The 15,617-nt window shown below is 39.8% G+C and overlaps 1 protein-coding gene across 1 annotated transcript in view; it reads right to left on the bottom strand.

Moving 5' to 3' along the window:
* Window positions 1–322: 322 nt before the first annotated feature.
* The window catches only part of LOC132651262 (zinc finger protein 120-like), a gene marked incomplete at its 3' end in the record, with an annotated part of 177,018 nt that continues 161,723 nt past the window's right edge, over window positions 323–15,617 (bottom strand). Inside the window, exon 2 of the mRNA XM_060376500.1 lies at window positions 323–691. Coding sequence (XP_060232483.1) covers window positions 323–691 — 369 coding nt within the window. The remainder of the gene's footprint in view (window positions 692–15,617) is intronic.

Below are 15,617 nucleotides of genomic sequence, written 5' to 3'. Positions count from 1 at the left end.
TTCATTACACTCATAAGGTTTCTCTCCAGTGTGAGTTCTTTTATGTCTTAGGAGATGACTGTTCGATGCAAAGGCTTTACCACATTGGTTACATTCATAAGGTTTCTCTCCAGTGTGAGTTCTTTTATGTACTAGAAGGTTACTGTTACATGCAAAGGCTTTACCCCATTGGTTACATTCATAAGGTTTCTCTCCACTGTGAGTTCTTCTATGTAGCAGATGACTGTTACATGCAAAGGCTTTACCACATTCATTACACTCATAAGGTTTCTCTCCAGTGTGAGTTCTTTTATGTACTAGAAGACAAACAGTTATGTGCAAAGGCTTTACCCCATTGGTTACATTCATAAGGTTTCTCTCCATTGTGAGTTCTTTTATGTACTAGGAGACCAGTGTTACATGCAAAGGCTTTACCACATTGGTTACATTCATAAGGTTTCTCTCCAGTGTGAGTTCTTTTATGTACTAGAAGACTACTGTTCTGTGCAAAGACTTTACCACATTGGATGCATTCATAAGGTTTCTCTCCAGTGTGAGTTCTTTTATGTACTAGAAGACTACTCTTGAATGCAAAGGCTTTATGACATTGGTTACATTCATAAGGTTTCTCTCCACTGTGAGTTCTTTTATGTACTAGAAGTCTACTGCTACATGCAAAGGCTTTACCACATTGGTTACATTCATAAGGTTTCTCTCCAGTGTGAGTTCTTTTATGTACTAGAAGACTACTCTTACGTGCAAAGGCTTTACCACATTGGTTACATTCATAAGGTTTCTTTCCACTGTGAGTTCTTCTATGTAGCAGATGACTGTTACATGCAAAGGCTTTACCACATTCATTACACTCATAAAGTTTCTCTCCAGTGTGAGTTGTTTTATGTATTAGGAGATGACTGTTACGTAGAAAGGCTTTACCACATCGGTTACATTCATGATGTTTCTCTCCTCTATGTATCCTTTTATGTCTTAGGAGATGACTTTTATGTGCAAAGGCATTGCTATATAGGCTACATTCATAGTGATCTGCACCAGTATGCATACTTTTACATGTGTGAGGACTACTGTGATGTGCAAAGACTTCATATTGAGTATCTTCAGGGAGTTTTTCTGCACAATGATTGTTTTCATACCTGCAAAGATAATTGGCACATATGACACCTTTTCCACATTCATTACACTAACGGATGTTTTTGACACATGACTTAATTTTGCAATTTGAATTAAAGGTAATGAAGAATTACATTTTGAGTTTTCATCATTATTTTTATATTTATGATGTTCTTCTCTACGGGTTGTTTTGCATATTTGAAAATACCTGTGATGGTAAAAATATTGTTTTACCTGGCACACATTTATCATATACTTTCTTCTATAGGATGTTTTACCACATATTTATAGAAAACTAGAATACCTCAGAGCTTTAACACACTAACTGGATTAATAACTTTCCCTATACTGTTCGCCCAACTAAATATGTAAAGATAATTGTTAGAAAAAGAATAATTTGTATATTCCTAAAACTTATATTTTTTGCACTGTGATTTTCTGAGAATTCCTAATGAAGGTGAATAGCCAGGTAAATGATGTTAGTGTATATTCTGTGAAAATGTGCCAGTACAGGTGAATGCTGATTGATGAGCCAGCAACCAGCTAAGTACTGATGAAATCATATTATTGTTGGTTCTATGGCTGATCACCTGTCATATATTTTGTAAACATTTGTCCTTCCTTACTTATCTATTGGAAATAATAAAGAGCTAACAAGTGATAGCACTGCACAAAATGGAGGACAGAACTGAGTGAGAGAGGGTTGCTGGGAAGAAAGCAAATGATAGGCTACTCACCAGCATGACAGTGAGGTTAACAGATGGACATGACCATGAACAAAGAAGTAGAGCTGGCCATGCATCCGGACACTGTGCTAGGTTTGTGTTAGGGAAAAAAAGGTTTCAGAATCTGCCCAGTTAAATTGCCTAAGCTTTAAAATATTAAAAAGCCTCTGTGTCATTATTTGTACTGCTGGCAGCTCTAAATAGCCCATATAAAGTATAATAGGTATCAATTTTTAAACATCCACTCAAAATGGGGACTACTATACCTTTTAGTTGTTCTGGGTGGTACATTGTTTCTTTCAATATACATATGTTATAATGACTTGTATACATTGTGATACATGATTATATCACTATTAAAGAATAATAATAAATAACATGATTTCATGATGCATTCACACATATCTGAGTTGTAGGAGACTAAACAAATTTCACTTTTACCTCATAGCGCTAATGAGTAAACAATTTAAACATTGATCTTGTGTAAGTATGATTTCCTTGCATTCTTTCTTAGAGGAGTGCCTTGCAAGCACACATCAAATACCTAACATGGAGGTACATGGTTTAGTAACAAGTTAGACATCATCAATTAATACACTTAAAACAGTTCATTTACACTCTCCCTTCTCTTTCAAACTTCCAGAACATATTAAAATTTTCTCAGAACGATATTCATTCATAAAAATTACCTTGCATGTCTTCTAGAATTTTGAAAATGCTCTTCTATATTATGACTTTCCCAATTGTAGCCTAAAATACAATAACACAATATGTATGATTCATTATCGGAAATAAGACAAAATTTAAGTTGTGCTCTATGGTCAATGAAAGATCCATTCACCTCATTCTTGCTCATCCTCAAGAGAAATTGCAGAAGCACTTCAATAATGAATAAAGAGTTTTCCGCATATTTTAAAAGGTAAAAAAAAATTCACTGTCCTACCTATAGCAGTGAGGTTCCTGTAGGTCTCCAGCATTACATCTTTGTAGAGATTCCTCTGGGAAGGATCCAGCAAAGCCTACTCTTCTCGAGTGAAATTCACATGCACATCATTGTAGGTCAATGCTGTCTAAAATATACACACACATGTACAACAGAAAGCATGATATTTAGAATACTGGAAATGTATCCTTCATTTAAAGTATTTTTAGGGGGAGCCAAGATGGCGGCGCCGGGAGAACAGTGCGTCTGAGAAGCAGGACAGCACTCTCCGTGCAGAGACCAGGAGACTGAACTCAGGGCCCTGAAACTACATCGATCGTGTTTCCCAGGTGAGGGGAGGCTCCCACAGCGTGGGAATCGGTCGGGTCCTCTCAGGGCTACCCAGCCAGAACCCGGAAGAAATCCCAGGTAACGCAGGCTTTGGGTATCCAGGCTGGAGCCGCAAGCAGGTGTATCCTAGTCACTTTCCCAGACTGATCTGTGGGCACAAGGGTACATGAGACTGGGAGTCCCAGTCGTGGGGGAACCCCACGGGGAAGCAGGGTTGCGGGTCTGACCGCAGGTCACCCAGTCTTTCCCCGGAAGGTCTCTGCCGCCATCACAGTTGAGCTCCTGCCGTGCACGGAGAGCTTTGCGCTCAGCTCAGCAGTACAGACAAGCTGCGCACCCCAGTACAACAGGGACTGGGAACCCCTGTCCGGAGAGGACCCCACAGAGAAGGAAGAAACCGTGCTGCTGGGGTCACCTAGGGAAAGTCTAGCAGACTGCAAATTGCAAACAGGTGAGTACAGCCACCCATCACAGATCTGGGCCCAAACAGGGAACACAGAGTGATTGGAAACTCAGCTCCCGCAGACTAGCAGGTGGGCGCATGCTCCACCAGCTCAGAGGCCTGCTTCATAGCAACTACTCCTTACAGACAGAACTGAGTGCCCCAAGGTACTCACCCGCCACAGATTATCTCTTGGGTTCTGGGGCACAGAGCCCCAACCTCAGACCTACAAAAGACCGGGAACCCTGAGATCAACCCCCAGATTCTGCTCCAAGGGGCAACCAGTTATCCCTAACAAAAGCGACCAAAACACGGGACACACAGGTTACAGCAGCTGATCACTAAATTTACAGCAAGAAAATCCAGAAGGAGGGCAGCTGTCTCCAGTACTTCTCCCGGTGAGAGGAGAGCCCTCTTGACTAATCAGGACCACAGTTACCACCCAGGTCTCTATGTCTGAGGTGAGCTGTAGCAACTCCTGAAAAACACCAGACATCCAGGGACTATACCCAAAAAGCTGAGAAGGCTTCCTTCAGGAAAAAGCATTTTCCTGCCAAAGGGATTCTCTCCACTACAACAGTCCAGGAACAACCAGAAACTAAATTCAAACAACTAAGATAGCCCAATGGGTAGAGGACAGCGTAAAAGTTCAACCAACAAAAGCCAGAGCATTATGGCATCTCCAGAAGCCAGTTATCCAGGGGCAAATAGCCCTAGACACCCCAGCATAAATGAAATTCAAGGAGACGACCTAACATCTATGCTCAAGAAGATGATAACAGAGGAAACAAATAAAATATGAAAAGAAATAGAAGAAGCTGCAGCCAAACGGTATGTGGCCTTTAAAGAGGAAATGCTTAAATCACTGAATTAAATAAAAGAAACAGTGGATTGTTCAAACAAACAGCTGAAGGAATTGACAGAAAAACATGAAAATACACTCAGACAGGGGAAGGAAACCAACAAAATAGCTCAAGACCTGAGGATAGAATTGGAAAAATTAAAAAAAAAAAACACAAATGGAAGAAATTGTGGAGAGAAAGAACTTAGAGAAGAAAGCAGGAACTACAGAGGTTAGCATAACCAATAGGCTATAAGAAATGAAAGAAAGAATCTCAGGTGTGGAAGATAGAATGGAAGAAATAGATGTATCTGTCAAAGAAAATGTTAAATCTAAAAAATTCCTGACACAGACCATCCAAGAAATTCAAGACAACATAAAAAGACAAAACCTAAGAATAATAGGAATAGAGGAAAAAGATTCCCTGCACCAAGGCCCAGAAAATATTTTCAACAAAATCATTGAAGAGAATTTCCCCAACTTAAAGGAGAGGCCAATACGAATACAAGAGGCCTATAGAACACCCAATGAATTAGACCAGAAAAGAAAATCCTCCCGCCTCATAATAATTAAAACTAAGTATACAGAACAAAGAAAAAAATACTAAAAGCTGCAAGAGAAAAAGGCCAAGTAACATATAATGGCAAACCCATTAGAATCACACCTGACTTTTCGACAGAGACTAGGGCCTGGACAGATATCATGCAGACCCTAAGAGAACACAGATGTCAGCCCAGGCTACTATACCCTGCAAAACTCTCAGTCCTCATAGACGGAGAAAACAAGATATTCAATGACAAAAACAAATTTCAACAATACCTACAAACAAATCCAGCATTACAGAAGACACTGGAAGGGAAAATACAACCCAAGAAAGCTAGCTACATTCAAGAAAACACAGGAAATAACCCTACTACAGTAAAACAAAAAAAACAACCAAGCACACAACCGTATGACCACAGCCAACATCAAGTTCAAAGGATCTAACAGCCACTGGTCATTACTCTCTCTCAATATCAATGGACTTAATTCTCCAATAAAAAGACACAAACTAACAGAATGGATGTGTAAACAAAACCCAGCAATCTGCTGTATACAATAAACACACCTATGTCACAAAGACAGACATTACCTGAGGGTAAAGGGATGGAAGATGGCTTTTCAAGCAAATAGATGCAAGAAGCAAGCAGGAGTAGCCATTCTAATATCTGATAAAATATTCTTTCAACCAAAATTAATCAAAAGAGATGGGGAAGGAAACTTCATACACATTAAGGGAAAATTCCAAGAAGACAACACAATCCTGAACATCTATGCCCCAAATACAAGGGCACCCACATTTGTGAAAGAAACATTGATAAAACTTAAACCACATATAGATCCCCACATACTAATAGTGGGAGACTTCAACACCCCACTCTCAACAAAGGACAGGTCAACAAAACAGAAATTAAACAAAGAAACAATATATCTAACAGAGGTCATGAATCAAATGGACCTAACAGACATTTACAGAACCATACACCCAAACACAAAAGAATTTACCTTCTTCTCAGCACCTCATGGAACCTTCTCCAAAATAGACCACATAGTTGGTCACAAAGCAAGCCTCAACAAATACAGGAAGATTGAAATAATCCCTTGTATCCTGTCTGATCACCATGGAATAAAGATGGACCTCAGTAACAACAGAAATAGCAAAAAGCCTACACATACATGGAAACTGAACAACTTGCTACTAAAAGACAGCTGGGTCAGGGAAGAAATAATGAAAGAAATTAAAATCTTCCTAGAACTCAATGAAAATGAAGACACAACATACCCAAACTTGTGGGACACAATGAAAGCAGTGCTAAGAGGAAAGTTCATAGCACTAAGTGCCTTCAAGAAGAAATCTGAGACAGCGCATTCAAGCAACTTAATGGCTCACTTAAAAACCCTAGAAAAAGAAGAAGCAGATACACCAAGAAGGAGCAGACGGCTGGAAATAATCAAACTCAGGGCTGAAATCAATCAATTAGAAACAAATAAAACAATTCAAAGAATCAATGAAACCAAGAGCTGGTTCTTTGAGAAAATTAACAAGATAGACAAACCCTTAGCCAAGCTAATTAAAAGTCAGCGAGACACCATCCAAATCAACAAAATCAGAAATGAAAAGGGGGACATAACTACAGACACTGAAGAAATCCAAGCAATCATTAGGACTTACTTCAAAAGTCTATACGGAACAAAATTTGAAAATTTAAATGAAATGGACAATTTTCTTGCTCGATTCCACTTACCAAAGCTAAATCAGGCCCCGGTAAATCAATTAAATAGTCCTATATCCCCCAAGGAAATAGAAGCAGTCATCAAAAGTCTCCCATCCAAAAAAAAAGCCCAGGACCTGATGGTTTCAGTGCAGAATTCTACCAGACATTCAAAAAAGAGCTACCTCCAATTCTCTTCAAACTATTCCACAAAATCGAAACAGAAACAGTACCAAACTCATTCTATGAAGCCACAGTCACCTTGGTACCTAAACCTCACAAAGACCCAACCAAAAAAGAGAACTTCAGGCCAATCTCCCTTATGAACATTGATGCAAAAATACTCAACAAAATACTCGCAAACCGAATACAAGAACACATCAAAGATATCATCCACCATGACCAAGTAGGCTTCATCCCAGGTATGCAGGGGTGGTTCATTATATGGAAATCCATCAATGTGATCCACCATACTAACAAACTGAAAGAAAAAAAACAACACATGAAAATCTCCCTAGATGCTGAAAAAGCCTTTGACAAAATCCAACATCCATTCATGTTTAAAGTACTGGAGAAATCAGGGATACAATGCACATATCTAAACATAGTAAAGGCAATATACAGCAAACCTATAGCCAACATCAAACTGAACGGAGAGAAACTTAAAGCAATCCCACTGAAATCAGCGACAAGACAAGGCTGCCCACTCTCTCCATATCTCTTCAACATAGTTCTGGAAGTCCTTGCTAGAGCAATAAGACAGTTGAAGGAGATCAAGGGGATACAAATTGGAAAGGAAGAAGTCAAATTATCACTATTTGCAGATGATATGATAGTATACGTGAGTGACCCCAAAAACTCTACCAGGGAACTCCTACAGCTGATAAACACCTTCAGCAAAGTGTCCGGATACAAAATTAACTCAAAAAATCAGTAGCCCTCCTGTATACAAAAGACAAAAGGGCTGAGAAAGAAATTAGAGAAACAACACCCTTCAAAATAGCCACAAATGACATAAGGTACCTTGGTATAACCCTAACCAAGGAAGTCAAAGACTTGTATGAAAAAAATTTCAAGTCTCTGAAGAAAGAATTAGAAGAAGATATCAGAAGATGAAACTATCTCCCATGCTCATGGCTTGGCAGGATTAAAATAGTAAAAATGGCCATTTTACCAAAAGCTATCTACAGATGCAGAAATTGTGGTACATCTATACAATGGAGTATTACTCTGCAATGAAAAATAAGGAAATCATGAAATTTGCAGGCAAATGGTGGGACCTGGAAAGGATCATCCTGAGTGGTTTGTCCCAGAAGCAAAAAGACACACAAGGTATATACTCACTCATATAGACATACAATATAGGAGAAACCCACTAAAATCTGTACATCTAAAGAAACTAAGCAAGACAGAGGACCCCGACTAAAGCGCTCAATCCCCATCCTGAAAGGCAAAGAGGATGGACATCAGAAACAGAAGAAAACAGGAAACAAACTAGGAACCTGCCACAGAGGGTCTCTGAAAGCTTCTACCCTGCAGACTATCAAAGCAGATGCTGAGCCTGATGGGCAACTGTTGGGCAGAGTGAATGGAATTTTATGTAAGAAGTGGGAAATAGTAAGAGCTGGAGATGACAGGAACTCCACAAAGAGAGCAACAGAATAAGAAAATTTGAACACAGGGACTCATACTCCAACCAAGAACTATTCATGGAGATAACCTAGAACCCCTGCACAGATGTAGCCCATGGCAGTTCAGTGTCCAAGGGGGTTACATAGTAATAGGAAGAGGGACTGCCTCTGACATAATCTGATTGGCCTGCTCTTTGATCTGAACATTATTTACCAAGACCACAGTGACTTTGGAACTGATGAGGGTATCTCCAGGTGTTAGAAAGAGTTGGGTTCTCAGAATCTGAAGGAAACCCTCCTCAAACCCTCCTTCCTGAGGTGGGGAGCAGCCTTACCAGGCCACAGAAAATGACAATGCAGCCACTTTTGATGAGAAATGATAGACTAAGATCAGAAAGGAGAAGAGAACCTCCCCTATCAGCGGACTTGGGGAGGGGCATGCCTGCAGAAAGCAGAGGGAGGGTGGGATCAGGAAGGGAGGAGGGAGGGGCTAATGGGGTGATACAAAATGAATAAAGTGTAATTAATAAAAAATTTAAAAAAAAAACAAATTATCTTCTAGATATAACTGATTATTTTTCAAAGAAAATACCCATGCTCTAGACATCTATCTGTAAATGGAGGTCACCAGAAAGGTGGGCTATGGGGTTATAGCTCATGTGCCCCCAGTGATTGAAGATAAACACAGTTCTACTGAATCCCATAAACAAAACAATGTGAAATAGTAATTTTAAGTCTCGTTCTTGCCACATGTATTCCAGCACAAGATATGAAATCTGTCCTATGTAACCGCATAACACTATGTACACTTGAGATATCTCTGCAGCTCAGAAACTCCTTTTAATCCTGGAATTCTGTTCTTAAGTCACATCATCGTGGCTGCTGTGAGTGGAAACATAAAAGAATGCTAATCAAATACTGCTGAAGACTGATCTATATTTCTTCCTTGACACCATTTTGAAGCCTATTTGTAAACTTGTAACATTCATCACAAAACAACTGAATTAGGAAACAATGTTTAAAGCTTCTTGAAATCTGACTTTCATTTTTTCCAAGCTGTCTTCCTACTGCACACACAGTAGACAGCTCATTGTATGTCTCAAATGAGTAATTTTTAAGACTCTGATGTGCACAGCCTTGAACTTCAGAATTTGGGAATTTTAACCAAGAGGAAAGCAAAGTCATGCATCTGGGGAACAAGAGACTAGGAAAAATGTGACTTGAGCCAACAACACTTGTCTCAGAAATATTTTTCCAAAACAATGAAGATGCAGCTATTCTAGAGTTAATATCCACCATCAGGGAGAATGTATGCCACACACAATTAAATGGTTAATTTAAAAAGTTTTCTTTAATAATAGCATGTATCTAGCTCTAGTTAATGCTATAAGACAACCTAAAACTGATTTTGTACTCCATACATGCAGTCTTCCTTAAGTCTCTTTTAGGCTCCAGTTTATATATTAAACAATTTCAATATGGACCAGAGAGTTCAAGTCTAGCCACTGAGCCAGTTGGGAGATTTACATAGCAAAGATATTCCTAGAATGATTTATGTACTCCACTCCCCTAATACAATAGGTCATTATTCAGTGACAGGGTATAAGTGAGATGTCTCAGAGGTTTCAAATATTAGGAAAAGTAGAAGGTAGAAAATGTAGAAGCTAGGGTGGGAAGGTTTTGCACAAACTATATCTTATCCTAATTAAGCTTCTTAAGGAGCATAGCATATTGTACACTCCTTGGGGAGAAATGGAAGGAAACAGGAGACATCTATGAATTGATCAGACAATCTCATACAATGGTATAAAACCATGAAAAGTCTAATAAACAACACTGCACAAGGGGAACACAGGATCTCAAGAACATTATTTACCAAGAACACAGTGACTTTGGAACTGATGAGGGTATCTCCAGGTGTTAGAAAGAGTTGGGTTCTCAGAATCTGAAGGAAACACTCCTCAAATGCCCTGAACCTGCAGCTCACCCTATTCCTGGTTTTAGAATAGGAACAGTGCTTTATTTTAAATACCTCATAATCTTGGGCAAATCTCCCAAAGACTAGGCCACAGGTTGATCTGGTTCTGCCAAGCATATCTGAGGAGTACGAGAAGAAGTTAGGTCACTCTCCATACACGAGGCTCTTGGGGAAAGCTTTGTTTGATCAGGGCAGTGTTTTCCCTGTTCAATTGGTTTTCACCAGATGTCTTCCCCATGTGACAGAGCTATGCTTTTCTCAAGAAAACTGTAACTTTATGGCACAACAGTCTTTAATGCTGGCTGTCAGTCTGTAATGGCAATTAAGCAGCTTGTTAGATGCCTGTTCTTTGACATGGACATGGGCCAGTGCTTCATATGAATCAGGGCTGTCTCCCTGGTTATGGCTGTAGACAAATTTGTTGACTATCGTCTTATGCAAACATGTATTTCTGAGCATCCTTATCTCAAGCATGCCTGGTTGTCATGCTACTTATCTATGTAGCCCTTAGCTAAATTCTACTTGGTGTGACTTCCTGTCACCTAAGTATTGGTAAATCCTTTACATGAACAATTCTAGGTGTTTACACCACAGCTTTATAATGAAGTGCTACTCAACACATATGTTATTTACAACCTCCACAAAATTAATTCCAAAGGAATCTTATACCTGAATGTTAAATGCCAAGGTCAGTACTTGGAAAAGATACTAGAAACTAGGCCTCTCTGAGTTTGCATCCTACCAAGGACATTTCTGTGTTCAAGCCCCTGTTGCAAATACTTTGTAAACATGCAAGCCCATAGTGTGTAAGGAGGCAGCCTCCAGTGCCCCAGCCCTCTCCAAGCAACTCTTCCACTTTACTAGCAAGATTAAATTAACTTCACATTCCAAACCTTTCAGCGCCATCTCCCAATGAACCGCTTGAAACATTTTCCTAATTATCAGTTAACTGGTAAAACTTGCTGCTACCTTAACCAATGTGCCTGAATTGTAAAAATATATCACTTACAAAGCCCTGCCTTATTACAGACAGAGCACTCATGTCTTTGTTTCTGTTTATTTATCACCTTGAGCTCCAGACCACGTGTCAAGGGATATAAATGAAGGGCCTTGGAATCCAGACCAAATGTCTTGGAAAACAGTTAAAGGCCTTGAGCCCAGTGGATCAACACAGCCTCCAACAGAAACTCCCTTGCCTAACCCACAATGTTAAAATTTGATTGGATGACCCCAGGACTCACCAAGGGGCCCTCGCCGTGTGGATTTAACTCTTTAAATATACAATAAAGCTTACTCTGGGTCACCTTTCAGATCCGGAACTGGCTGCCTCCCTGAGCTCAAAAAATAAAGCTTTCATTTTAACCTTCTGTTCTGGAAATGAGTTTTCTTTGCTCCCAACCAAAAGCTAACATAGCCAAGATATTCAGATGCTCTGCTCTGTTCAGAGCTAGGAAAAGGGACATCTCCCATGGCTGATTCTGGCTGCTGGTTCCCACCCAGCCCCATGAAAGACCCTACACAGAAGCTCTTGTCGTTCAGCCTCCTGCTCCACCAGGTTGGGGGCACTGACCACAAACTCACCAAACTTGTCTGAAATCGCCTCACAGCACACAGCAGCTGCACTCATACCAGAGCACACCAACCATTCAATCCAGCTCAGCTATAGAGGGAACATGCACCATGTCACCAAGAAGAACCGGCCTCTTCCTCAAATGGAGGGATGGAAGATTCTGATTGGCCAGTGAGTCTTGAGTGACATGAGCACCTCCCTTAGGTTTACACTGTAATGAAGGGACAAGGCTTAGTTATCTATGGCTCAGGCTTCGGTTTCAGTACCAAATCTTCTTCAGATATGCAGAGATTTGCATTTCATCATTTGTGCCTGTCCTCCCCTAGCCTACCCTCTGTCTTCCACACTCACAATGCAATTTCCCTCTTCCTGCTGGAATCAAGGTGGACATTGCACAACTGTTATTCAACCTGTAGCAGAGCGAACAGCCTGTCCCACAGGAGGAAGGGTGCCAAGAGTATTAAAAATTATAGAGAGATTTTAGAAAATGGAAGGAGATTTTATGTTCTGTGAATTCACGCTGGGGTCAGGTAAACTGCAGCCACTTTTCTCCTGGAAGATCAGAGAAAACCCAGGAGAAAAAAAAAAAAAGCAGGAAAAACATGACACATTGGAGTACTATCATCAGGTAAAAATTTCTCCTCAATGGGAAGATGTAGAAAACAGAAAGTTATACTAGTGAAGGCTCTACCCATGAAAAGAACTGACAGAATAAATTTCTCTGTGTATGTATACAGCTAATACATATATGTATACACACACACATACAGACACAGAGATATATATTATGATTTGGTATTTTGAGACAGGGCTTCTCCTTTTAGCCTTTGCTGTCTTGGACTAGATCTGTAGACCAGGCTGACCTTAAACTCACAGAGACTGGCCTGCTTCTTTCTGCCAGAGGACTGGGGTTTAAGGCCTGTGCCACCAAATCCATCTCAGATTTTCTGTTTTGTTTACGCCTGTTATTGTCAACCAGCCTGAACTCACAAAGAACAGCCTGTGTCTGCCTTTCATGTGCCTAGATTAAAGGCTTATGCAAGCATGACTGGCAAGACCTTAGGCTTTAAGGATTTGTTTAAGGGAGGGTTTCTTATATAACTAAATTTTTATAAGATTTTTGAGTGGGTGGATGAGGGGACCTCTAATTATTATTGTCTGTGCACAGACATGAAATCAGACATTGCTGCCATCCTCACAAAACCTTCTTATATCAGAGGTTTTAATCTTATTCTTAAGAAATTTTATTTTATTTTTTTGAAAAACATCTCACCAGGCAGTGAGTTCTGTGCTGAGCATCAATTGCACTGTGGGTCCGGTTCTCTGAGGGCAAGGAATCATATGAAAGAAGAGAGAGTTAGTATTACATGGAGAGGACAGGAGTGCCACAAGGACCAATTAATTATATATGGGAACAGGGGTCCTTTATGAGACTATATCTCCAACCAAGGACCATGTATGGATATAACCTAGAATCCCTGCTAAGTTGGAGCCCATGGTAGCTTGGTATCTAAGTGTGTACCCTGGTAAGGAGAACAGGGTTTATTTCTGACATGAACTCAATGGCTGGCTCTTTGACCTCCCTCTTCTGTGGGAGGAGCAGCCTTGCTAGGCCACAAAAGTGGACACCAGCCAGTCCCAATGATACCTGATAAGCTAAAGTCAGATTGAAGGGGAGGTGGACCTCCCCTATCAGTGGACTTGGAAAAGGGTAGGGAGGAGGGTGGGAATCAGAGGTAATGAGGGAGCAGGCTACAGCTGGGATACAAAGTTAATAAACTGTAACATATTTAAAAAATAAAAATATAAAATAAAAAACAGAGAACAGATCTCAATAAAGAATTCTCAACAGGAGAATCTCAAATAGCTGAGAAACACTGTTCAGGTTCAGCATCCTTGGCCTTTAAGGTTTGAGGTTTAATTTTACACATGTCAGAATGGTGAAGTTTATCAGGACAAGCGACAGCTCACTCATACTGAAGGTGGAGAGGTGGACCAGGTGCAGGCTGAAAGACTTCACCCCTATGTTCTAGTCTCTTTGGGGTGAGACAGTACTGTACAGGGTCCCGAAAGAGAAACCTGGACACAAACCCAGAATAAAAACCACTCCACCTAAAATCTGTACTGCTTACAAGATGTAAAGGGGTGGTGGTGGCACCAAACTTGCTTGAGTGGTGAGCTAATGTTTGGTTTAACTTACAGCCTAAGCCATGGGATGGAACCCACTCCCTGCATGGCCAGGAATGTCACAGAGACATAAATGGCAAGCATTGCATGTGCATGTCTCAGCACCAGGTCCTCTACTGAGGTGTCATGGCTGTTAGCTCTGTATTTTTGGGGGAATCCTAACATTAGGAACAGGTGTAGCTTTGACTCTCTCACCTGCTCTTGAGAATCTTTTTCCCCTATCAGGTTCCTTTTCAATCCTCAATGTGAGGTCTGTTTGCTTTATCGTTTTGTATCTTGTTTGGTCTTGTTTGGCAGTCCTATCTTGGAGCCTGTTCTTTTCTGAAAAGGATACAGAGTGGAAGGAGTGGATCTGGGGAAGAAGGGAGGTATGCTGGACGTGGGAGAAGTAGAGGGAGGGTAAACAGTGGTCAGAATATATTGTATGATGGAAGAATCCTTTTCAATTAAAAAGCATTAATTAAATTTTCCTACCTAAAAAATGGGAAGAAGGGATGCAATCAAAGAGAAGTGAAATAGTGACGACTAGGCAAACACAATCATGACGTACAGTTATTGTTCTCTGTGCATAGAGAGAAAGCATCACTCAGGAGTTTAACAAGCTTATTCTTTAGTCCCATCTAGATCTGTGAAATCAGAAGTTTTGCTCTCACCAATGTGAAATATATATCATGCAGGTAAAAAAATGGTAATTTTCTGCTGTTATGTGGAATTATAGGGGTCCCTGCTCACTTAATTCCAAAAGAGTACTCTTTCTTCTCTATAATAAAAACTAAAGTTTGGAGCTGGAGAGGTGGCCCAGCAGATAAGAACACTCTCTGTTCTTTCAGAGCTCCTGAGTTCAATTCCTAGCAACCACATGGTGGCTCACAACCATTTATACTGTGGTCTGTTGCACTCTTCTGGCATGCAGGCGCATGTGCAGACAGAACATTAATTAAATAAATAAAATCTTTAAAAAGAAGCAACCAAAAAGAATGTTTGAATAATATTCACAATAACAGAAATAAATGCATAATGTTATACACTATACATTAAATATATAATACATTAAGTATATACAAACTGATGTTTTAAAATGTTAAGTGTTTAGACATGTTTTTCCAATAAAAATAAAAGTATTACCATCTAAGACAGGTTAGCTGATCAGAACAAAACTAAGAAAAGTGTCACTTGTGTAAGACTATTACATTTTTAATCAACTGTAATTTATTGTCATTATTTCAATTCAAACAAAACAAGTCAGTCTGTTTCTTAACTCATTTTCACTTCGTGTAGCATGACTCATTGGCATAAAGCTCTCAGACCATCAAAATAAACCAACTATCTGCATTTTTATACTATACTATAAAAACACATTTGCTTTTTTTCCATAACAACTTTTGCTCAAAAAGTCTGATATTTGATTTTCCTTCTCCACATACCAACTAAAAAATGTTATAAAAATTCTTTGAAAGTGATTGCTTCACCTAGGTTGTGTTGTTTCTGCCTTTCATTAGGTAGACAAGATAATTGAACGTCTCCTACCCAATGGACAAATAGAAATGCAGCACGATTGAAATTAAAGAGAGAAAGAGAAGTTTGTTGATTTAAACACTGTTTATGCTGTAC

Source organism: Meriones unguiculatus, assembly GCF_030254825.1.
Source record: "Meriones unguiculatus strain TT.TT164.6M chromosome 13 unlocalized genomic scaffold, Bangor_MerUng_6.1 Chr13_unordered_Scaffold_44, whole genome shotgun sequence".
Taxonomy (NCBI): Eukaryota; Metazoa; Chordata; class Mammalia; order Rodentia; family Muridae; genus Meriones; species Meriones unguiculatus.
The sequence above is the reverse complement of the archived record's forward strand: the minus strand, read 5'-3'. Positions and strand labels throughout refer to the sequence as shown.